Source organism: Squalius cephalus (assembly GCF_949319135.1).
Source record: "Squalius cephalus genome assembly, chromosome: 11".
NCBI lineage: Eukaryota > Metazoa > Chordata > Actinopteri > Cypriniformes > Leuciscidae > Squalius > Squalius cephalus.
Genome location: NC_137132.1, coordinates 35,614,779 through 35,640,839, shown reverse-complemented (window position 1 = coordinate 35,640,839; position 26,061 = coordinate 35,614,779). Strand labels below are relative to the sequence as shown.

The 26,061-nt window shown below is 39.1% G+C and overlaps 1 protein-coding gene across 2 annotated transcripts in view; it reads right to left on the bottom strand.

Annotated features, from left to right (window-relative positions):
- The window catches only part of hephl1a (hephaestin-like 1a), a 38,744-nt gene extending 15,823 nt beyond the window's left edge, over window positions 1-22,921 (bottom strand). Inside the window, exons 1-13 of one of the 2 annotated variants that reach the window (XM_079885632.1) lie at window positions 22,089-22,921; window positions 21,542-21,786; window positions 17,999-18,211; window positions 17,621-17,809; window positions 15,933-16,187; window positions 13,629-13,803; window positions 11,745-11,884; window positions 11,036-11,167; window positions 10,526-10,731; window positions 9,779-9,929; window positions 9,441-9,653; window positions 7,335-7,542; window positions 6,605-6,744 (exon numbers count right to left, since the gene is read on the bottom strand). In XM_079885632.1, the coding sequence (XP_079741758.1) occupies window positions 6,605-6,744; window positions 7,335-7,542; window positions 9,441-9,653; window positions 9,779-9,929; window positions 10,526-10,731; window positions 11,036-11,167; window positions 11,745-11,884; window positions 13,629-13,803; window positions 15,933-16,187; window positions 17,621-17,809; window positions 17,999-18,211; window positions 21,542-21,786; window positions 22,089-22,234 (2,413 nt within the window). In that variant the 5' untranslated portion in view covers window positions 22,235-22,921. The remainder of the gene's footprint in view (window positions 1-6,604; window positions 6,745-7,334; window positions 7,543-9,440; window positions 9,654-9,778; window positions 9,930-10,525; window positions 10,732-11,035; window positions 11,168-11,744; window positions 11,885-13,628; window positions 13,804-15,932; window positions 16,188-17,620; window positions 17,810-17,998; window positions 18,212-21,541; window positions 21,787-22,088) is intronic. The other variant, XM_079885633.1, reaches the window with a different exon arrangement.
- Window positions 22,922-26,061: the final 3,140 nt, after the last annotated feature.

Here is a 26,061-nt window from a genome sequence, read left to right as displayed (position 1 = left end):
GTGCAGCACTTAAATGAGCAGAAGATAACCACGCTTGCCGAGGCTGCTGTATCCGCTGATGAATTTGTGCTCACGCATCGTAAGTTTTTCTTGCAAGAGTTACCAACTCCGAATTTTTCTTCATCCGCCGATAAGTTTGTAAGGGAAGAGTTCCCTTCTCAAAGTTTTTCTCGTTCGCGGAAAAACGATGTGCGTCCAAAAATGACTGGTCGTAATTCGGCGCGTCAGGGAGACAGGCGGGCTTGTTTTTACTGCCTGGATCCTGGACATTTAATTTCGGAGTGTAGGGAATGGAATAAAAAGAATGTGAAAACAAAAAGTGTTGCGCTTACGCAGATGCTGCCAGGGGTGAGAGAGGCTGATGTGTCTGGTTATGAACCATTTATTTTGAATGGGCAAGTTTCAATCTCTGATCTTCAGTTTACACCGGTGTCAATCTTGCGAGATACGGGTTCTTGTCAGTCATTTATATTAGAGAGTGTTTTGCCTTTTTCTGAAAAATCGTATACCGGTGCTGATGTGTTAGTACGAGGTATAGAAATGGGCTGTGTACAGGTGCCTCTACATGAAGTGGACTTAAAATCGGATTTTGTCTCTGGCATTGTTAAGTTAGGTGTTCGTAAGCAGTTGCCTGTTGCTGGAGTACATATTATTCTGGGAAATGACCTTGCAGGGGGCAAAGTTTTTCCTAGTCTGGTAGTGATGAATAAACCCATGGTTAAAGAGCAGCCTGACCTAGGTGTTCAGTTCCCTTCTGCTTTTCCTGCATGTGCAGTGACACGGGCTCAAGTTCAAAAGTTTCAAGATGTCGTTAATCTCTCTGATTTGTTTTTGAACACAGAATCCAAGACTGAAGAGACAGAGTCAGGTGAAGTAAGTAAAGTGACAGACACTTCACTAATTCTTGAAGTTCCTTTTAATGTTGGAAAGGAGAAGTTAGCAGTTGAGCAAAAATCTGATGTTTCCTTAGCAGAGTGTGTTAAGGCAGCGGTCAACGTGAAAGACAGAGCGGACGCTAAAGTAGGTTATTTTTGGGAGAATGATGTGTTAATGCGTAAATGGAAACCGCTTTATGATGAAAAAGGTTTGCAGGAGACGTTTCAAATTGTCTTGCCTGTCAGCTATCGTGCTCCAGTTTTAAGATTGGCACATGAAAATCCCATGGCAGGTCATTTAGGAGTGACAAAAACTGTTCGCCGCATTTCTAAATACTACTTTTGGCCTGGTCTTCGATCATCCGTTGTTAACTTTTGTCGTTCTTGTGATGTGTGTCAGCGTATTGGAAAGCCTAATCAGAAGGTACCCGTGGCCCCTCTGTATCCCATACCGGTAATAGAAGAACCATTTGAACGACTTATTGTTGATTGTGTGGGTCCGCTGCCCAAGTCCAAATCAGGACATCAGTATGTGCTAACAATCATGTGTGCAGCTACTAGATTCCCTGAGGCCATTCCCTTGCGTTCGTTGAAAGCACAGACGGTGGTAAAAGACTTGGTTAAGTTTTTTACCACGTTTGGTCTACCACGAGTAATACAGAGCGATCAAGGAACTAATTTTACTTCTAAAGCTTTCTCACAAGTTTTGAAGGAATTAGGAATTGAGCACCGAGTATCTAGTCCTTATCACCCTGAGTCCCAAGGAGCCTTAGAAAGGTTCCATCAAACCCTTAAAACAATGATCCGTGCATATTGTTTGCAGACGGGAAAGGACTGGGTGGAGGGGTTGCCTTTTCTGTTATTCGCTGCCAGAGAAGCGGTTCAGGAGTCCTTGGGGTTTAGTCCCGCCGAACTGGTGTTCGGGCACACCGTGAGGGTTCCGCTAAAACTGCTGTATGAACATTTGTTGATGAAAAATCCTTCTTCTGTATCTCTCTTGGATTATGTGAGTTCTTTCAGAGAGAGACTTCATAAAGCTTGTGATGTAGCTAAGGCCCATCTATCTGTTGTTCAGTTGAAAATGAAGCAGCAGTTTGACAAAAAGAGTGTTCGGAGGAATCTGCAGGTCGGTGACTCTGTTCTTGTGCTTTTACCAGTGCCTGGTGATGCTTTGCAAGCCAAATTTTCAGGACCATATGTCATAGAGCAAAAGCTCAGTGAAACTGATTACGTTATTCAAACTCCTGATCGTCGGCGAAAAACTAGAGTTTGCCATGTGAACATGCTTAAGGCATATGTGGAGAGGGAACCGAAAAATGCTCCGTCTGTAGACGTGCCATTGGTTTCTTCAGTGGTCACTATAACTGCCTCTTGTGCTGTAGAAGACGATGGTGTTGCTCAAACTTCTACTCCTCATCTGAAGAATTCCAGCATTTTGGGTGATTTATGCAGTTATTTGGTACATTTATCTGAAAAACAGTATGAGGATGTGTGTAATTTGATCCAGTCTTTTCCCTCACTTTTTTTAGATGTGCCTAGTAGAACATCTGTCTTATGTCATGACATTGAAGTGGGAAGTGCATCCCCGGTGAAACAACATCCGTATAGGGTGAATCCAAAAAAACGGGAAATTATGAAGTGCGAGGTAGAATATCTATTGAAAAATGGGTTAGGCGTGCCAAGTCAGAGTCCATGGAGCTCCCCATGCTTGCTAGTACCCAAATCAGACTCCACATATCGCTTTTGTACGGATTATAGGAAAGTTAATAGTCTTTCAACACCTGACTCGTTCCCACTGCCTCGTATTGAAGACTGTATCGATAGGGTGGGAGCAGCCAAATATGTGACGAAGATAGATCTGTTAAAAGGGTACTGGCAGGTGCCTCTTACGCCACGGGCTTCAGAAATTTCCGCCTTTGCTACACCCGATAACTTTCTTCAATATACTGTCCTTGCTTTCGGGATGCGAAATGCTCCTGCAACGTTTCAAAGGCTTATGCAGAAGGTTTTATCTGATGTACCGAAGTGTGATGCATACATAGATGATGTGGTGCTCTATTCAGACAGTTGGACAGAACATATGACTAATCTTGAGTTATTGTTTACTCGATTGTCAGACGCTTCTCTGACTGTAAATCTCGCAAAGTGTGAATTTGCGAAAGCAGAGGTGACATACTTGGGAAAGAAGGTGGGTCAAGGAAGTGTGAGACCAGTAGAAGCGAAGGTTTCTGCAATAACAACCTATCCATCTCCATCTAATAAACGTGAGCTGAGACGTTTTCTTGGAATGTGTGGGTATTACAGAAGTTTTTGTCAAAATTTCTCCAGTGTTGTGACCCCACTTACTGATCTACTCAGTGATAAGAGAACATTTGTATGGTCTAATGAGTGTGAGCATGCTTTTTTGTCTGCTAAAGATCTTTTGTGTCACGCACCCGTTCTTAAGGCTCCGGATTTCCATCGCCCATTTAAGCTGCATGTGGATGCAAGTTCATCTGGGGCAGGAGCAGTATTGTTACAGGAGGACCATATGAATATTGATCATCCTGTATGCTATTTTTCCAAAAAGTTTTCAAAGTGCCAAAGTAACTACAGCACAATTGAGAAGGAAGCTCTTGCTTTAGTGCTGGCGCTCCAGCACTTTGAAGTTTATTTGGGAGGTAGTAGTGTGCCCATTATTGTATTCACCGACCATAACCCTCTGACGTTTCTTTCCCGTATGTGTAATGCCAACCAGCGTTTGATGCGATGGGCATTAATTGTACAGGAATACAATCTGGATATTAGACATTTGAAAGGCACTGAAAATGTTGTCGCGGACGCGCTGTCCAGAGTAGTGTGTGCTGAACCATAAGAAAGGTTGTTTTTGTTTTTCCTAAAATTGGGGGAATATAGGAAAAATGTATTGGTGGGGGTGTTACGTCCAAGGACGTATTCATTTGTGTATTGTATATCAAGAGTGTTATTTGCCAGTGCATATGTGTTTCTCTCTCTCTCTCTAATTGTGTGTCTGATTAGTAGGATTGATGGCTACCACCTGTGCTCGTTACCTGTGAGCGCTGCTCGCGCACTGATTGGTGCGTGTCCTGAGGAGTCTAATATAAAACCGCAGAGAGAGCGCTGAGGAAGGGGGAGAGACAGCGCGGCGTTTGAGATTGTTCCGCTCTCCAAGTCCAGACGAGCGAGTTGCGCTCTGTGGTGTATGTTCACAATGTGTGTGAGAATGTGCCTTTGTAGCTTTTGTTATTTATGATTAGACAAGTTTTTATGGGTAACGTAGGGGGGAGAGGATACCCATTACTTTTCTCCTGTTTATGGATTAGTTAGGGAGTGAGGGAAGTTATATGTTTTGTTTTGCTTTTTTGTTTTGTATAGGTAAGTTAATGTTATCCCCTTTGTAGTTAGAGGTATTGTTTTGTTTTCTTTTGACTTGGGCCCTCCTCCCGAGGTAATACTTTTGTTTGAATTTATTTTGTAATATGTTTCTCTACTTTATATTTTTCTTTTTATAACGCCTGCTGACGTTAAATAAAAGGCAGACACGCCATGAGAGAATAAACTTGTTGGTTCATTCATTCCTTCTTCTGTGACTCTGGGACTGGAGAGCTGGAGATTCTCAAAGTCTCTCCACTTTTTCTTTGTTCGTCGTTCCCTATTTACCCCTAGATTAAGGGGAAGACGTAACTGAAGCTTAGTATTGCTACAGCAACAAATTACACCTCCTACACACACACACACACACACACACACACACACACACACACATATACATATATATATATATATATATATTACACCCCTCACATTTTAGCAAACATTTTAGTATATCTTCTCAAGGGACAATACTATAGAAATGAAACTTGTATATATTTTGGAGAAGTCATTGCGCTGCTTGTACAATTGCAGAAGCTGGCTTCAAAAGACAGACGCATGAGTGCTGCCAGTTAGTGCTCAGACCATACGCCACACACTGCAACAAGTCTGTTTCACGAGAAAGCCCACAAACAGTTTGCTGAAAGCAACCTGTCCAACAGCATGAATTACTGAAACCATGTCCTGTGGTCTGATGAGACTAAGATAAACTTGTTTGGCTCAGATGGTGTCCAGCATGTGTGGCGACGCCCTGGTGAGGATTACCAAGAAAATTGTGTCTTGCCTACAGTCGAGTATGGTGGTGGTAGCATCATGGTCAGGGGCTGCATGAGTGCTGCTAGTACTGGGGAGCTGCGCTTCATTGAGGGAAACATGGATTCCAATATATACTGTGACATTCTGAAGCAGAACATGATGCCCTCCCTTCAGAAACTGGGTCGAACGGCATGATAACGACCCCAAACACACCGCCAAGATGACAACTGGCTTGCTGAGGAAGCTGAAGTTGAAGGTGAAGGAGTGGCCATGGATGTCTCCAGACTTGAACCCTATTGAGCACCTGTGGGGCGTCCTCAAGCGGAAGGTGGAGAAGCACCATGTGTCTAACAGCCATCAGCTCCGTGATGTCATTATGGAGGAGTGGAAGAGGATCCCAGCAACAACCTGTGCAGCTCTGGTGAACTCCATGCCCAGGATTAAGGCAGTGCTAGATAACAATGGTGCTCACACAAAATATTGACACTTTGGACACAGTTTTGACATGTTCACTTAGGGTGTACTCACTTTTGTTGCCAGCTATTTTGACAATAATGACTGTATGCTGAGTTATTTTCAGAGGACAGTAAATATATACTGCTATACAAGCAGTGCATTGACTTCTCTAAAATATATCCAAGTTTCATTTCTATAGTATTGTCCCTTGAGAAGATATACTGAAATGTTTGCTGAGGGGTGTACTCAGTATATAATAAAAGTGTGAATATATGGAATGAAAGTGCAAATGTGACAGTCCTTAATGAATAATGTATAGCTAGTTATATCCTTGTTATCAGAGTGATATTCCATAACTTCTGACTTTAAAAATGCCATTCCCTGAAATACTTTGTTGAACTAGAAAACTTTTTTGAAATAGCTGGTCATACTCCAAACATCACAGACAGTTTGGAGTCTACATCCCATCGTCTTGAGGATCATATTTTCATTATTTAAACATTCATAATGCTTATGAGTAATTGTGTTCATCAAAATGTTGCTGAAAACATTATGCATCATTATCAAACAAATTTATGAATCTCTTAGGGAGATGTTGGCTGAAATAGCACTCCAGGTAGAAGCTGATATACAAGTGCATGTTATGTACATTTGGAGTGCACATTCTGCATCACTTGTAGATAGGGGCTTCTGTGGGCGCTCCCTGTGAGGTGGAATGCATGTTTCTTTCTGTATTTGTGTTTGCCTGATAAGCAGGATCTTCCAGGCCTGTGAGGCATTCAGTCTTCCGTGATGAAATAGTGAATGAATTCCATCATTAGTAGAACTGTACTGAATAAAGTTACCAGTGTTTTTCCCAGTACATGCAGTGTAGCTCATCATTACTTAGGATTGCTGCTACTTTGCCAGTTTCATTCCATATATTCAGAGTTTCATTCCATATATGTAAACTTCATATTATAAATACAATAATTTCCTGAATGGCATGCCATAATATATATATATATATATACACATAAACACACACACACACACACACACACAGATAACTTTTGAAAAACAGGTTTCAAAATCGAAATCTTTTTTTGAAATCTTAAGGAGTGTTGTCAGAGAAAAAGGAGTTTATAAAGTCAGATGTGTCATACCCATTATCCCCAAGTGCTCCTCATCTGGACGCCTGGGCTTCTGTATGGTAAATGTTCCATCTGTGTATTCACGAAACACCACCTTCTTATATTCAGCACCAATCTGATTATCTGATTGTACTAGGTAAATACTTCCAGGGCTGAGTAAAGAAGGACAGAAAATAGAGAGAGAGAGAGAGAGAGAGAGTTAGCTTGAAAACTTACTTGTTAGCTATTCACAACGCCAGAGTCAGCTAATTCTCTAGAGAGACCCACTGTATTTATTCACTTATTAGGATAGATTGTGTTTATTTATCTATTTATTTATATTTACTATGCTACATACGACATGATCTATACATATATGTTTTATTTGTTTTATTATTTATATATAATATGTTGATGCTTTGGCAACATTGTGTTACACAGTCATGCTAATAAAGCTCATTTTGAATTGAATTGAATTGAATTGAATTGAGAGAGAGAGAGAGAGAGAGAGAGAGAGAGAGAGAGAGAGAGAGAGAGAGAGAGAGAGAGAGAGAGAGAGAGAGAGAGAGAGAGAAGAAAGAGAGAGAAGAAAGACAGAAAAGATAATGTGTGCATGAATGTGTAAATAGGTAACAGTAAATAGGTAAAACTGTGACTCTTCTCAGTCAAGCCTCACTTGAAGTGTTAATCTCAACCTTAATGTTTCATTTTAGAGCTCAATTTATGTGTGAGAACAAATATGCATATATGTTTGTGGGTATACCTATCCTCCAGTGTAGCCATGTGTTTCTCTAGTTCCCATGTTCGGTTTGGTGCATAATTCCACAAAACTTCCTCCGCTGCTATATAGTACTGCACTGTGGAGGTGAAGCGCTCTTGTACAGGAGTCGTTGAACAGGTCTTCACTGTGTAATGCTGACGCATGCCCGACTTGTAGTGATCAGTTGTACGACAGCTCAGCTCAAACTCGCCTGGAGTAAAAGTGCATGCTTATGAGAAAATGTTTACTGTCAAAATATCTTTTAATTATTTTTTGTTTATATCTTTTAATTATTTAAGAAAACAAAAAGCTTTTCAGACATTACAAGACCTAGCAACTGTGTATCAAAGCATAATGGGATAATCTTCCCTAATTTTGTTAAAACCATTGTTGTGCCAAATCCTACATCCCCTTGGACCTCAAGGGGTAGCGGTTTGTAAAGCCTGATCTAAATGCCTTTTGCATTATGTAGCTGATCAAATAAATCATAAGTCATGATTAAACAGTTCTTCAAAGTGGATAATGCAGTGTGTTTAATATAGTTTGTCTGGATATTACATTGATGCAAACAATATTTTTTTCTGATGTGATGCCTCAAAAACATTTCCCCTTAGAGAGTTAATCATCATTACACAATTCACATATACACACCTACATCTCATTAAATCATTTTAAAATAAAAAAAAATAAAAAAAAATAATTATCACTATAATTTTAGACTGTACTGTAATTTACAATCCAAATAGTTAATATTTAATAACATATTAATTTACAAAAAATATTATTATCATTGAGTCACATTACTACATCATCCTTTATAGGCTATTTATGCTGTGCTGCATCTATGTTCAGGAACTTTTATCAAATCTCTCCAACGGATACATATTTCATATTAAAAATGTAAGCAATGTCCATCACATTATATGTGCTTTTGAAATATGAACCGGAACAATATGAAGCAGCATTAACAATTCTGTGTTGCACATATGCTGTGTTTTATAGACGTAACGGAGGCCAGCTAGAAGTTGCTGTGCGAGTAAACCTCGAGTCATTCTCACACGAAGAAGAAAGCGACAGAGTAAACAGCAATGGAGGACATAAAGCAGATCTTATTCTTGGTTCTTGGCATGTGGCTGCTTGTCACAAGAAAAAAAACAAACAAACATTTGTTGTAACGGTATTGTGTTTCAACTGTATATTAAAAATGGTGTTGTCATTCCTCAGCACACAGAAGTGACGATTCTCTGTCAGCAAATCAACGTTCTGCAGTGAGTCTAGCTCCACCCTTTAGGGACCGGACTACTGTGCTTGGTACCCCAACGGAAGGGTCTCACAAAAGTGGTTTGGTATGGTTCGGTTCGGTATTTTGGTAGCATTCAAAACTTCTGACAATCGAAACAATTGCATACCATACTGTACTGTACTGTACCGCACGGTGGAAACAAGCCAATAGATAGTCTGATCCAATATGTATCCAGGCCAGATGTTGGATTTGCACCCAGCCCAGAACATACCACAACACGATACTTTTCAGTCAGCAAAGACCTAATCTACTAATTGGCCACAAACGTAACTACAACATTGCAGGTCTGGTAATGTGCCATAATTTCATTAACATCAAATTACCAAGTAAATAAGTATAGATTTGATTTTTTTCCACTTTTTCCTCCAGTAATATACCTTATGTTTTCATGTCTTCCTTGTTGCAAATACTTGCATTCCTGTGGCATTTTGAAGAGCCTTTACATTTTGTGTTATTGTTATTTTTTGTTGTTCTCTCTTGTTTGAAATCATCACTGAAGTAAACGAGTTAAACTAAAACTTGCTAACTAAAAAAAAAAAAAAAAAAAAAAAAAAAAAACCTTGCAGTGTCTGTATCTGGAAATGACCTACTAATAATTTACTAATGGAAAATGACCTACTAATAATAATTTTTTCAGAAAATTCTGGGAAACAAAAATCGCTGGTTTAGGATCTGGCACAACACCGAAATCATTATTAGCATTACAAGCGACGTATCAAAGCCAATCACACCATCCATAACTTGAGCATAATGGATAAGCATTGACACACCAACAAATCCCTGATATAAAAAGCGCTGTGACTTACCATTGTTGTCAGGTGTCATGTTAACGGTCACTGTGGTATGTGGGAAAATGCTGAGAGTGTCACGGTTCATCCCATCGCGCTGAAATGTGTTACCCTGAAAATAGATACCATGGATATCCACCTCTGTGCCCAAGCCAAGTGTGTGCCACACAACATGATCCCCGTTACACAAATCCAGACCAGGTAGGTTTCCATACATGAAGCCATTTACCGCTGAGAAGAAACACAAACATTCTTAATTATAATACTGCCAGGAAATAAACTTGTATATTCACAAAGTGAGGAGGTAAAAGTACATGATTGTGTGATTAAACACACACAAACACATATATGCATACCATGCATCTTATTGCTCTCCTGAAACTCATCATTATTTGGATCTGAATCAGCATTGCCAAACGTTTCAATGTTCTGTTCCAGGTACCAACTTTCATTTTCATCCATCACAGAGAATAGCAGAAAAAACTCGTGCTGAATTTTGTCAGCACGCTTAAGGAACACAGCCATAACATGGAAACACACACACACACACACACACACACACACACACACACACACACACACACACACACACACACACACACACACACACACACACACACAAAATATATAGGTTACTATATTCACCTGCATAGTCTGAAAAGCAAAAGATGCATAGCATATATGGCACATTCCACCAACAAGGTACACTTGTTTGATGTCCAATGATTTTTTTAAAGCATTACAGGCACAAACCTTATTTTTGTTGAGACTTATTAGATAAAATTGTTATTGAACCTAATTATTCTAGTATTAAAAGTAACTAGTTTCAAACACATCCGATATCTGTATCATAGCTATTAAACCTAAATGACCAATGTAACATAATATCCCACATTAGCTGTGTCGTGCACAACCCTGTTATGATTTTCTGCTTATGCTAAAAACACAATTAAATACGACTTTTCAATTTTTGCACAAACTACAGTGTAGATGCCATTCTTCAAACAATCAAACCTATACTGTAAGAAAAATATCTAACAAATTAAATATTGGTGGAAAGTACCATATTGTCTGTATTGGTCTAAAGTGTGTGAGTTTGTTACCTGATGCCCACTTCCATCAAGAACACCTTTATTGCACACTTGTATGGGCCCAAATAAACCAGAGTTAGTGTCACGAACAGGATCAACAGCGGAATAGTACAAGTATGAAAGACAAGGTGGATCATCGGCAGAGGGACCTTCAATTACTCTCCAGTGATAGGTGAATCGTTTACCAGGAGCCACAGAGGCTCCATCTTTCTGAGTACCTGTGGAGGAAACAATAAATACATTAAAAAAAACTAGAAATGCTTTCCCTTCATTATTTATGCTATGTATTTTTTTTTATACATTTTAGCCAAATATTATGCAATGTGTGTATTATACTATTATTCTTTGTGTTCAGTTTCAAAATCAAATTCTCAACAAAGGGCTAAAGCAATGGTAAGCATTTTACCAAAGGCCCTTTTTTGGATGGATGCCCCTCTACTTTGCTCTTAGCACCCCAGTTGAGAACAGCTTGAAGGTCTACATGATTATCTGTGTGTACACCTGTAGCTGTATATGACTTACCATCCTGATACATTGCTCCTTCATAGGCCTTCTCATAATGCAAACCATGTGGCTGAATGCTATAGTTATGAGTAGCTTTATTAAGGAATGTCACAATGATAACATCACCAGTCTCTGCTCTGATGACAGGACCTAGGGTGGGGGTGGGGGTGGGGGTGGGTGGAGAGATAACGGATCATTTACCATCTTCACAACAGAATGTTTAAACTATATTAATATAACTGTGCTTCATGAAACTGAGAAGCACTCATGTAGCATGGCACCAGCTCTACGGCATTTTACTAGAACTCTTATTCATAAACTTTAAAGTCAGCAAGAAATCAAAAGTTACCAAATTTATTTTCTTTATTAATGTCACTGGTCTTATAGATAATGATTCATTTGTGCATGTTTTTGTTGTTGTTGTTTTATTTTTACCTTTTTTAATTCTTTAATCAAAACTTACTATTAATGTGATATTCCTGTGCCGTATTGCAGGTAAGCGATTTACATTGAGATGCCCTAGCTCACTTTTCACAATCCAATTAACAAGCGATGTATAAGTCAAAGTCCTGTCCTACAATTTTTTTTTTTTTTTTGTTAAGCCATCTCACTCACAAAAACATCATAATGTGGCTAAGTAAGTAACTTCCATTTAATGCATACTTTAAAATATTATCAAAGACATATCAGTGTTCATACACAAATAAGACAAAAGTAAGGATTTTACCCAGAATTCCAAGATGCTTATCTGAGCCCACAATATGTGTTTTGGTAGTAAATGTTTCATCAGTATATGAAATGTATCTGGCCTTGCGGTAAGTTCCACCCAGTTTACCACCATCACGACTGAAGTACGACTCAGAGTCACTGCAGGAAAAGAAAGACATTAACACGCTAATTCAATGACAACGTTAACACTTATATTATATAAAAATAAATGCAAAATTAAACTTCAAATAAGAGTTAATATCAGGTAGGAACCATTAGCCACAATTATATCTATGATAATTACATTAATGACATCTTTGAATCTCTGTGTACCTTCAAAGGCTTCAAAAACAAGGACAATTGAGATATATTAAAGGCCCACTAAAGAGCCTTGGAACGCGCAGCTTTGTACGATGCGTTGACGTAATTTCCACTGAAACAGAAGCTGAGGCGGGACATATTGAATGGCCCCTCCCCCTTTTCAAATAGCCAATAGCGTTTAGTTTACCTCACAGACTGCAAGTCGTACTTGACAGCACCATGGAAGCGAATCCAAGCGCTGATGATACGTTGGATTCAATAGAGGCGTGAATAAATTATAGCCATTTCATTCTTAACCAACGTACAGTTGGAAAACGGAATAAAACTCGAGCGTTTGAGCAGATGAACACACATCTCTGAGCCATATTGCTCCGTGACGTGTCAACGGTCGCTTTGGCCAGGTGGTATTTATAGCATAGGCCAAAGCGTACTAAACATATTCATACTAAAAGCTAAAAAACTTTTAAGGTAAAGCGAATAAACCGAGATTAGACTTTTATCTTAACTTTAAAATCCAGTGTACTTCCCAAATGGATGTTAAATGGTGTTCTACTCCTAAATCTTTCTGTTTGCAACATTGTCTGTGTTCAAATTAATAGTGGCAAAAGTTTATCCAATCAGAATTTATTCCCTGACATTTACAAGCAAAGCGTGAGTCTGACCGTCACCCCTTAAAGGGATACTCCACTTTTTTTGGAAATAGGCTCATTTTACAACTCCCCCAGAGTTAAACAGTTGAGTTTTACCGTTTTCGAATCCAACCACTTTTAGCATAGCTTAGCATAGATCATTAAATCGGACAAGACCATTAGCATCTCTCTCAAAAAAATGAACAAAGAGTTTTGATATTTTTCCTATTTAAAACTTGACTCTTCTGTAGTTACATCGTGAACTAAGATCGACGGAAAATGAAAAGTTGCGATTTTCTAGGCTGATATGGCTAGGAACTATACTCTCATTCCAGCGAGAAACTTAATAATCAAGAAACTTTGCTGCCGTACCATGTGTCCAGCAGGCGTAATGATATGACGCAGCGCCTGAAAATAGTCCCCAGCTCAGTAACTTCCAACGTGACCGGGACTAAGTTTGTGTAGTTTCAGCCGGCAAGCAGGTTGTCACGTTGGTTATGTTGACGGAAGTTAGCCTATTTTCAGGCGCTGTGTCATATCATTACGCCTGCTGGACCCATGGTATGGCAGCAAAGTTTCTTGATTATTACGCAGGAATGAGAGTATAGTTCCTAGCCATATCAGCCTAGAAAATCGCAACTTTACATTTTCCGTCGGTCTTAGTACACGATGTAACTACAGAAGAGTCAAGTTTTAAATAGGAAAAATATCGAAACTCTTTGGTCATTTTTTGAGAGAGATGCTAATGGTCTTGTCCGATTCAATGCTAAGTATCCCTTTAAAAATCCCTCAGCAATACAAATGATTAGAATCCAATTTAAGATGGTCAGATTCATCATCCAATTCTGTTTTTACCTGGTAGGTGTAATCTTTCAAATATATAATTGCCAAGCCTTTGTAGTGGGACTTGTGTTACTCAATCATGCATTAAGTGTCTCCAAATCTCTTTCTACCTGTCTTGTGTAGTAAGTAGAGGTGTTTCATTTTCCATGTAGTTCATTCCTGAAGGGGCGTAGTTCCAATCCATCTCTTCAGCAGCAATGTAGAAACGTCTCTCAGTGCCAGGGGCTTCTGCTGGAGAGGTCGCTGACCCACAGGTCGAGACCTCATAGAAACCCTGCATACCTGCTACTCACAAGTAGAGACCATAAAAAAGAGCGAGATTCAGAAATCTTGAAAATAAAACTTTACTTGCTTTCTTAAATATTTTAAGGTGAAGTATGTAGTCTCTGCGACACTAATGGCACCTAATGGAATCACAAAAATAAATCATATTTTGCAAATGACTCTTTTGCATGTTGCACCTCCTCCAACTCAAACATCACAATCACAGCTCTTCTGGTTGCTTGTAAAGTCATGACTCAACAGTAGATTACTTTCAATAAAAGGTCCAACACGCTATGTGTCATGAGTAAGTAAATAAGCAAAAAAAAAGGGATGATTCGTAGTAAAATCAACCTAGGGTCCTTTACACCATGACCTCGAGCCAAACACCCCCCAGAAGCCTTTTTTCCCTTGGTCGAACATTATTAAAGTTAGAGCTTATTTAGAGATATCAGCCGGATGGCTTAGTGCAGCGCTAATGGATCCTATGATGTATCTCGTAAATTACCCCACTAATAATGCCCAGAATGGCACCAAACTTCTACACTAGTACAAATAGGTTCTGTTCTCATAAAACGAGGCATTGGAAAGTTTGTAAGTACATCGGGAGTTTATTTAAATAACACTTGCCTGACGGCTCATGCTACCGCTAACCCGGACGTCAACGTCACTTCACTGAGTTGAGAAAAGGATGTAAAAGTCCTGGCATAAGGCGATGCATAAGGATGTAGTGTAACGACGAATTATTTTAATAATAATAATCAGCCATCCGTCTGATATCTCTAAATAAGCTCTAACTTTAATATTGCTCGACCAAGGGAAAAAGGCTTCTGGGGGGTGTTTGGATCGAGGTCATGGTGCAAAGGACCCTAGGTTGATTTTACTACGAATCATCCCTTTAAGGTGGTCTACACTGGACATGTCAAAGTAAACATTACAAACTGGTATTGTAACATCCATTGTAGTGTATTGTTCGCTTTGACATGTTCATGATCTGTTTAATCTTTGAAGGTTTAAATGCAGTAAAAGTTTCCTATAGCCGAAGCTGAATGTCTTTTCCCATGTTACACATTGGCCACTGTCCCACACCGGCTAAACACCCTCTGGCTCCGCCTGCTACAGTTAGACACGCCCCAAACTCTAGCTATTGGTTGAGCTGGAAAGAGAATAGACTTGTTCGACTTGAACCGGCACTGCACAGACCGATCGGATCAGAGTGAAAATGCAGTGGAGTAACACATATGCTCTGTGTTTTGTAAATATAAATAAATGAGCCTAGATAATATTTCAAAAATAAAAACAAACTAATCCTACAAATTGCAGGTAACCTTTGAACAAAGACCAAATCTATTGCATACAAATGCATATCTGTCTATTATGATTGTGAGACACTTGGCTTTTTATGAGATCTCTCGGCTCTAGTTTCTCACAAATGTGTCCCGGCAGATTTTCTCACAAATGCAGTTGAGCAACTTCCTCTTCTAAAACAGTAAATGTATCTGCAAAGCAGATCGAGTTTTTTTGCTAGGCGAGTTTTCTTTTGCAAAGCAGACCGAGTTTGTTTGCAAAATGCTGGATTTGTTTGTTTAATTATGGCACAATATTAAATCCATAGAACAAGCCTATTGAAAGATCTGAGGTGACTCTCTGAATGTTTAGATGGTGCCTGGGAGGATCTATGTTAACACTTTTGGGGGAGATAAACCCGACTTGCAGAGATAAGTTCATCAACATTTTTGTACCACTTTAAATTCAATCAAGATGAAGATAACAGAGTTGGAACTCTCAGAAAACTCATGAAAATTGCAATTATTGTAAAAGTTACATTCATGGATTCAAAGTTGTTGTTATGACATAAACACAATGATACATTTTCTTTAACAGTGTAGCAATCAAAATTATAAACAGTCAATTATAAAATCTTATTCAAGTAACTAAAACAATGTGTCAACAACAAGGAAGAAATTGGCAGAAAGATAAAACAAGTGTCAGTAAAAAACTGGTGCAGCAAAACTGAACACTATCCCACTCATAATCATCAAAGCAAAACCAAAAGTGATCATACACTGATTAGACAAAAACAATGCTTCCAAAAAAGCAGGAACACATATGGGCTTAACACAGAGATGACAGAAAGACGGTAGAACACTTACCTTTTATATGATCGTTGACTTGACAACTTAACAACCATTTTCCAGGTGTTCTCGGGATCATTGTTGCGGTGACAAAAGTTGCAGGAAACAGACTAAGAACATCTGTGCGGTGCATGCGATCCATGAGGGTGTGTCCATGGAAATAAGCGGAATGAATGTCCACTTCATTGCCAATGCCAAAGAGATGCCAAGATACAGGACGCCCAACACACACTTTCAGCGAAGGCAAATTGCCATAAACATATCCATTGATCGCTAATGGGAAAATACAAGAAAAAGTTGAACAAGGGACATTGAAGGAAAAAAGGATATGAGATTACACAAGTTGTATAATTAGATACCAAAAAAAAAAAAAAAATAATTCTGCATTTTATTCACTAAAATAATAACATTTGATCCTTAGAAATTAAAATCACAAACAACTGCAATGGAATTTTAGAGTGCTTTGAACTTTGGATATCAAAAGGAAAACTAAACTTTGCTGTTTACTAAAAACTAAAATGCTTTTGTTCCAAAGTCAAGCAGATACAAGAAGGTACTTTCCATGAAAATGTCAGTCATGCATCATCAGCTAAAACTTACATCATGGAATTTAATGTGCAAATCTAATACTCTTGGTAACAGACAAGGGTAGTTATAACAATTTAAAGGGATAGTTCACCCAAAAATGAAAATTCTGTCAGTAATTACTCACCCTCATGTTGTTACAACAGCGTAAGACCTTCGTTCATCTTCGGAACACAAATTAAGATATTTTTGATTAAATCTGAGAGCTGGATCACTGCTCCATAGGCTGCTAGTTGGCCCAAACTTGCTGGCCCAGAAAAGTTATTAAAGAGATCGTTAATATAGTCCAAGTGACTACAGTGGTTCAATCTTAAGTATATCAAGCGACGAGAATACTTTTTGTGCGCAAAAACAAACAAAAATAACGACTTTATTCCACTATTCATTTCCTTCTCTCTGGGCCTCTAGTTGGTTCGCGTAGTGTTTTTGCGCAGCGCGTCTGTGTTACACGTCACCACGTAGGCTCACAATTGGCCGACGCTGGTCATGTGTGTGATGCGTGATGACGTATAACACAGACGCGCAGCACAAAAACACTACGAGGCCCAGAGAGAAGGAAATTAATAGTGGAATAAAGTCGTTATTTTTGTTTGTTTTTGCACACAAAAAGTATTCTCGTCGCTTGATGTACTTAAGATTGAACCACTGTAGTCACTTGGACTATATTAACGATCTCTTTAATAACTTTTCTGGGCCAGCAAGTTTGGGCCACCTAGCAGCCTATGGAGGAGTGATCCAGCTCTCAGATTTAATCAAAAATATCTTAATTTGTGTTCCGAAGATGAACGAAGGTCTTACGCTGTTGTAACAACATGAGGGTGAGTAATCACTGACAGAATTTTCATTTTTGGGTGAACTATCCCTTAATACTAAAGATTTCAATTTAAAGAATTAAGAATGAATCACTTATTTTTAACTGATTAACGGCTACAATGCAATCTAAGCCTCCAGTTAAAATTGTCTACCAAACGCAAAAATCTAATTGTTTAAGCTGATTTAAATTTTTCATTTAAATTTGTCTATGATAAAAAGAACATTCCTCAATAGAACACAAGGAGAAAAACCCTAATTGTTATGTATGATAAAGTTAAAGTTCAACCTTGAGAAATAATGAGACTTACAATGCATAAGGTTGGATTCTCTGAAATCCTCATCTCCGCTTTTCATAAGTTCTTTTGTTTCATCTGGTTCAGAGCAAAATGTTTCAATATTCTCCTCCAAGTACCAGCTTAAGTTCTCATCCACCACACTGAACATCAAAATGTAATCTTCATCCACATCAGAGCGCTTATTGCTAGATTTCAGAGTGCCTGAGATAAAAAGAGAAGACAAAATATAAGGAAAAGCATGAAATGAGATATAAAGAGTTAATATAATGAGAATTGAATTGGGAGGGAGAAGCGTTGATGTTAGGAAGTAGTTGGTACTGCGAGATACTGTACAATCTTCTGTGGGTGTTTCATGCATGAACAGTTTATCAGGGGTTGTGTGAACCTTACCTTTCTTGCAGGTGAGCAGAGCTCCGATAAGCCCTGATGCAATGTCTTTAGGTGCATCTCCATGTGAGTGGTAAATCCATGTGAGACAGCTGGCATCTGCTTCAGTAGGGCCGTACTCTGGTTTGACCTCCCAGGTGTACGTCCAGTTCTGACCTGGAGCCACCGCATCATCACTCTTATCATGACCAGAGGTGCCATCGGGATACAACGCTCCTAAAATACAGAGTAGTGAATTCAAGTAAAGCAAATGAGATTATCCAATCTGATTTATTCAGTGAGTCCTATTGTAATTTGACAATAGGGGACATTTAATGGAAAACAAGATTTTCCTTGCTCTTTTAATGTAAAAAGTTAAATGAACAGCAACCTTTCTCCGTAGTCCACCCAGACTTTAAATGGAAGCTAAGATTATACTATATAGATCATGCAGAAATATTCATGGCACTGATATAACCCTGAATACAAAAGTTTACATAATAATGCCTATTCAGCATTAAGTAACTTCCTTCACAGTCATGGAGAAATAATAAGACACTGTATAGTTGTACTTAAAGGGATGGTTCGGAGTAAAATCAACCTAGGGTCCTTTGCACCATGACATCGAGCCCCACATTATTATGACCGCCGCTAGCGTAGCTAGCGAAAGCGGTCATATAGGGATTGTCAAAGTTTTTTTTTTTTTCGTCACCTTACTGAATTTTTCGTCAACGATACCAGGGACACCGAAGCACCGGGGAACATGAAATTTGGTGGGCATGTAGCCCCACTAGACTTCTAAGGAAAAATTTCGTTTGGTCCCCGGGGGCCACTCCCCCCCCGCGCTGGGCCCCCCCAAACCCAAAAAAAATGCAGTTTTTCCTAAATAACTACCTGAACCGTGGCACCGAGGATGAAGAAATTTTTATGGTATGTTGGTCTACTAGACTTTTACGGAAAAATTTCGTTTGGTCCCCGGGGGCCACTTCCCCCCCCCGCGCTGGGGCCCCCGTAAATTTTTCGTCAACGATACCAGGGACACCGAAACACCGGGGAACATGAAATTTGGTGGGCATGTAGCCCCACTAGACTTCTACGGAAAAATTTCGTTTGGTCCCCGGGGGCCACTCCCCCCCCGCGCTGGGCCCCCCCAAACCCAAAAAAATGCAGTTTTTCCTAAATAACTACCTGAACCGTGGCACCGAGGATGAAGAAATTTTTATGGTATGTTGGTCTACTAGACTTTTACGGAAAAATTTCGTTTGGTCCCCGGGGGCCACTTCCCCCCCCCGCGCTGGGGCCCCCGTAAATTTTTCGTCAACGATACCAGGGACACCGAAACACCGGGGAACATGAAATTTGGTGGGCATGTAGCCCCACTAGACTTCTACGGAAAAATTTCGTTTGGTCCCCGGGGGCCACCCACCCCCCCCCCCCCGCGCTGGGCCCCCCCAAACCCAAAAAAATGCAGTTTTTCCTAAATAACTACCTGAACCGTGGCACCGAGGATGAAGAAATTTTTATGGTATGTTGCTCTTAAGGGCCCACATCAACCTAGCCCATAATCACTCATTTGTGATTTGCGCCCCTCCCATAAAAAATGAAAATGCAATATTATTCTGCTTTAATCGCCCCTATCTTCAGTGGAGATGTTCAGAACTGCACCATATTTCATGTGTATGATTAACTTGACATCCTCTGGGGGTATCCTCTGCTAAGTTTCGTAGAATTTCATCCTTGGGGGGGTATAAAATAAATTCATTTATGTGCACATTTAGTGACTGTACACTCATCGGCCTGTAGATGGTGCTGTTGAGCGAAGGGTTGCTGGTTTAGGATGATACTGTCACACACACACATGCAGGAATACAAACAAACGCAAGCATACACACACACTGACATCCACACGCACAGACACACACCCATACACACACATACAAATCCACATGCACAGACACACACACACAAACACACACGCGCACACATGTACGCACACATACATACATGCACAGACACACACACACACACACAGACACACACATACACAAACACACACACATACACACACACACACACACACACACAGACAGACATGCACATACTACTACTTTTTTTAGGTATATACATAAACACGCAATACAGCCAAATTACTCCACGTCATTTATTTTTGTGGAAAGCCAGTGCAGGCCTGAGCGGCGGTCATATTTTGTACCGCGATGCGGTACATCTAGTTAAAGTTAGAGCTTATTTAGAGATATCAGCCGGATGTCTTAGTGCAGGCGCTAATGGATCCTATGATGTATCCCATAAATTACCCCACTAATAATGCCCAGAATGGTACCAAACTTCTACAGTAGTACAAATAGGTTCTGTACTCATAAAACAAGGCATTGGAAAGTTTGTAAGTACATCAGGAGTTTAATTAAATAACACTTGCCTGACGGCTCATGCTACTGCTAACCCGGACGTCGAGGTCACTTCAATGATTAGGGAAAAGCACGTAAAAGTCCTGACAGAAAGCATTAGTGTTAACTAATAATTGTTATAAACTGATACTACCAACAAAATATTAGTGCATTCTTGGAACTGGGCATCATTACACTACATCCTTTTGCATCGCTTTCTGCCAGGACTTTTACGTGTTTTTCCCTAATCATTGAAGTGACCTCGATGTCCGGGTTAGCGGTAGCATGAGCCGTCAGGCAAGTGTTATTTAAATAAACTCCTGATGTACTTACAAACTTTGCAATGCCTCGTTTTATGAGAACAGAACCTATTTGTACTACTGAAGAATTTTGGTACCATTCTGGGCATTATTAGTGGGGTAATTTACGAGATACCAGTAGCGCCTGCACTAAGCCATCCAGCTGATATCTCTAAATAAGCTCTAACTTTAATAATGTTCAACCAAGGGGAAAAAGGCTTCTGGGGGTGTTTGGCTTTAAGCTTATAAAAAATTTAAAACTCAAAAAATTGAGTTGAAAGTTACAAATTGCTATATGTATGCTAATTGAATAGAAACAAAAATGTTGTACCATGGTTATCCAATCACATAAAAGAGTTTGTTTGCATACCGGCAAAAGACATTCCATTACTTCGCCAGCATTAAACCCAACATTAAAAAAGACGATGTACAAAGACGAGTCACTCATGTGGTGAAAGTAAAAGCCTTTAATTAACTGGGTAAATCTTTAAAAACAATTAAAAAGTGCAGATCTACATGTTGTTGTTGTTCAATTTGATATCTTAGCACATATTTTAACAGTTTATTATTTCAGCTATGAAAGTGGTTGCTTCAGGTATAGCTGTTATTATGAAGATTCAAGTTGTCTCAAGTCATTTCTGTGAGTTGCCCTTTGAACTGCTCAGTAAAACCTTGCATTTTGACACTATGCTGCATATCTGTTCGTTTATTGCTCTGTTATTGATTTATGGGATTTATGTGTGTCAGTAAACTCTAAATCGCTGTCCTGACTCATAGATAAACAAAGACACAGCAAGAAAAGCAGAAGGAAATGGATGAAGAAAGAGTATACGGAAACTGATAGAGAGAGAGAATTGTCCAACCTTCTGAATCCTTCTTATAGAACACTCCATGTGGGTGAAGAGAATAAGGTCTGCTTGCGAAGTTCTTCATATGCACCTCCACGACATCATCGACCTCAGCCCGTAAAACAGGTCCAAGGAAGCCAAGCCACGCAGGTTTAGGTATTTCTTGGGAATAAGTGTCATCGGTGTACTGTCTGTACACAGCCTTTTTGTAAACTCTTCCTATTCGGCTAGGGCCTTTTGACAGAAAAACTGATGCGTCTCTGTTACAGAGAGAAAATCGAAAGTAAGTCGCTTAGTTTAAATGATAATTAGCCTATATTCAACTGGGCTTGCTGTTATTAGGCCTTTACTGTGTACAGTTTAGGATCCATTTTAATAATAGCCTAATACATGCTATCAGAATCAGCATACATCACCATGCACTTACAAGCGTATTTATCCATATACGTTGTTTTTTTTAAGCCTACAGTATTAAAATGTAAAAAAAATAATGTAAAATGTGACCAAATACTGTCCTGTTTTACTATTACTGGTAAATAGATATGTCAACACACAAACTTACTCGTTTAGATCACTGTTGACAAGGTTTCCGCTTGGTGCGTAATTCCAGTTTTCCTCTCTTATGGCTATGTAATATATCCTCTTTATACATTCAGCTCGCTGTAGAGCGATCACGACCGTCACTAAAGCGCACAGCAAAGACTTCATCGCTTATGTCTGAAACACACTCACACACTCACACATGTATAAATATCCGAGGCAGATCAGAAAGAGACGCACGTAAATGCCAGAGCGCAGATTTTTTTCCCGACACTGAAACTATGTGATAGAGATCAACATACAAAGCGCGCTGCAAGGGTGAAATAATAACGAAACCGAAAGTTGGGCGTCAACTGCGTCAAAAACACATGATCAGACGTTAAAAAACCGGTTTCTCAACAGAAGAGAAACTCGGCTGGCTTTCCCCTTAACAGAGCGCCTATTTAAACCAGCCAAGAGCGCTGACGTAGCGTACGTGCTGTAAAAACAAACAAGCATTTGCTTCATTGGGCGCCGCGTTTTGAATCTACCGGACCATCGTTTGCTCTGTTTGTTTTACGCAGTTGAGTAAAAATATGATTCTGTATCATAATGATGAGAAACTTTCTAACACAGCTATGACTGTCTCATTATATTAAGAAACTTTCTCATATAACGTTTAGTAATATGGGAGAGATTAGCCAGTGGGTAAATTGACCCACTCCCTTTATCTTTCTAACCATACACTTGTATTGCCATGTGACCATTTTGAAACCATGTTATCATTTCTGCCAGACTGTGACGAGGAGAAACAGGAGTGGAACGCACCCATACTTTGACAAGCCAAATTTACTTTTTAAAGTAAAATTTTAGCATAACAGATACATGGCTGTATCATTTAATTTTTCCTAACATGCCATACACTGTCATACACATGTCATAAACCTTACCAGGGTTTTTTTTTTTTGTTTTTTTTTTTTGTTTGTTTTTTTACAGTAAAATACTGGCAATATACTGTTAATTGTACAGTTCTTTACTATAATCTACAGTATGTTACTGTAAAATTGCACTAAGTTAAAACTCGAGTTAACTAATTTCACTTGCAGAAACAGACTGCCTTAAATTGACCAACTGTCATTTAAATGTATTAACTAAAATATATAATGCATTATTAATGTGAGCAAAGTGAACTTATTTCATTTGAGACCACTAAAAAACTATTGTACATTAAAAAATGTCCACTGGACCAGCAACTACACAGGCACTGTCTGTTAAATAAAGCAACATGCAGAATATCATCAATGTTTGTAGATCTTCTCCTGGACTGAAGCACAGGCTCTACTCTTCAGCACAACGGTGACCCCAAAAAAAAATGTTTACAGTAAACTGTAAGAAAAAATGATGTGGACGTCGAAGATCTCAAAAATGAAGTTTATTATAGCATAGCAGTGGCAAGGTACACGAAGCACATTGGGTTCACCGGCGTCAGAATGAACCCAGAACATCCAAATCTTAAACCTTTTATCCTCTTCTTAATGCAAATGAAGTTGCTCTTGTTGCAACAGCTGTGGTCTGTATGTTAATGAAGTTGTGACACCCCATTGTCTGAGAAGGTTCTCTGTTTCCCACACCCATTCCCATTCTACAATTGACTGCCATTTATTCAGGATGTGATCAACTCAAATGGTGAAGAAACAATATAACTTGACTTTCTTTCATCTCTATGATAATTGGGTCGAGGCAGACTACAATTACTTACAGTTGTTATTGAGATGTTTAATTGAAAATGTTTGGTTTGAAGTTACCATTATAGAGATCAGTGTTTGCTTTAGTTGGGTTCTGGACTCTTACAGATCACACTTACACACATGGTTAGTGAATGATTGCAGTTATATTGATTATGATACCAAGAATCATCATATAGCCTGTTTAATCACTAACCTCATTCAGAGTTTAATCCTGTATCAAAAGTGTTACGTTAGCACCACTATTAAACTACAGCAATGAGTTACAATGATGATTTTTTAACACATCTTGCACAACCACAGAAACAGAGCTACACTGTATTGTAGAAACACAGATATATAAAAAATTTTGCACGTGAATCTTAATGGTTGCAATATATATAGTCATATATTCATACAGCAGTGCATGCTGGGAGTTTTATACTATCCTGGAACCCAGCATGCATTGTGACATGAAATGTTTTATTGTCACCATTGTTGAGATTCATGTGCTGATTCTTGATGTCTGTGTGTGTCTGAGTAAGGCAGGAGTTCAAAATGTTTTAATGCACTATATGATTTCAATATCCTTCAGAATAACTGGTTACAGAAATATTGCTGTATTTCATGTTGTATATTAACCGATGTATGATAAATATTAAATACCCATAAACTCAAAGCTTATATACTGGATGTGATCAGAGAATCAGAAATGTCCAGGATGATTATGGCATCATCCCATCAGCCTTAAACACCAGGGCCCGTATCCCTAAAGAATTTTTGTGCAGAAAGTGGCTCCTAGCGGCCAAATTCTAAGAAAATTCTCAGAGTCATGACGTTTTCTTAGAATTTCCCCTAAAAGTGACACGAAAATCCCAGTTAATATAAAAGCTATTCCTCAAGATTCCTAGCGCTTAAAAGGGCTCCTAAGGCGAGATCTGCTAAGAGCAGGGAAGAGGACTTTTAGTGGCTTAGGAGTTCCCCTAAGCAGCTGCACAAAATGGCCAACAGAGGAGGCAGGAGAGATGTCCTGCAAACATTCCTTTTTTTCTCCATTTTATGTGTTTGTAGGATATTTGTTAACAAGCCTTCATAAATAGACCAGCCAGCAATCACAGACATTGATAAAAGCTGAGCCGTGTTACTCTCGTTAAGACCACACTGAGTTGTAACGTTGCAATTTCTACTTCATTAAGGACAGCCCCTTGAGATAGGCCATCCTGTTTTCAATGGGGTCCATATGGGAGTGAAAGTACAAAATATGCCAGCTAGGATATTAATATGAGCAAATAAGACACGAATCATTATTTGAACAGGGTGTAATGAGCTTAAGTTTTCACATATTTTAGATTCTAATGTTAGGCTATAACCCCTACAGATTACTATTCATTTTCCAGATATTTTCTTGAATGTGAAATATTATTTACAATTACAGTCTGCATAAGATTAGAGTGTATAATTATGTTTATTGATTTGAGGGTACATCCTTTGCTCATTATCACCAAAAGTTCATTTTCATCAAACTTGTAGGATCAACCAATCACGGCTTTTGAAATGATGACTCATACCTAGCAACGGGGTCAACCACACCTCCTCACTAAGATAGGATTTTCCATCCATTCCTTGCTCAGAGTTCACTGAAAATGTTCTGGAATCACTTCTAAGCTAAAACTCCTGGCAAGGAATTTTTAGGTTAAGTTAGGAGCTCTCTGAGAGGATTCTCAGAATCTTTAGGGATACGGGCCCAGGGGCTGTATTCACAAAGAATTTTAAGGCTAAAAGTAGCTCCTAACTGGCGAATTTAGGAGCAACTCCTAAAAAAAATGGGCGTGTCACTCCTAACTTTAGGACTCCTCATTTTTTTGACTAAGAGTAATTCATGAAGCATTTTAGCCCTAAAAGTAGCACCTAAGCCTGGGACAGCTTAAAAGAAGTCGAGAGGACTCCTAACTCACTAAGACCTTCACAAACCGCTTTTTGTGGCATTTCACGTTGCGATGTTTTGAAATGCGTATGCGGCGCTACAGGAGCATCCAATCGCGAGGGAACAATTCTGCATTGTAGGCATAACTAGGGATGCAATAACGCCACCAACAACAACCAAAACTAGGCTACTCATTGCATGTAAACTAATTGTAACGTTTCATTGTGAATCAAATTAAAATGTTCTTCTCTTTGCAAACGTAGGCAGAGGCATATAGTGACAGATTAATTCAATAATGTTGCAAAGATATTGCATCAATCCATATGTTTCATTAGGCTACTAGGCTATTTGTTTTGCCTTACTCTTTA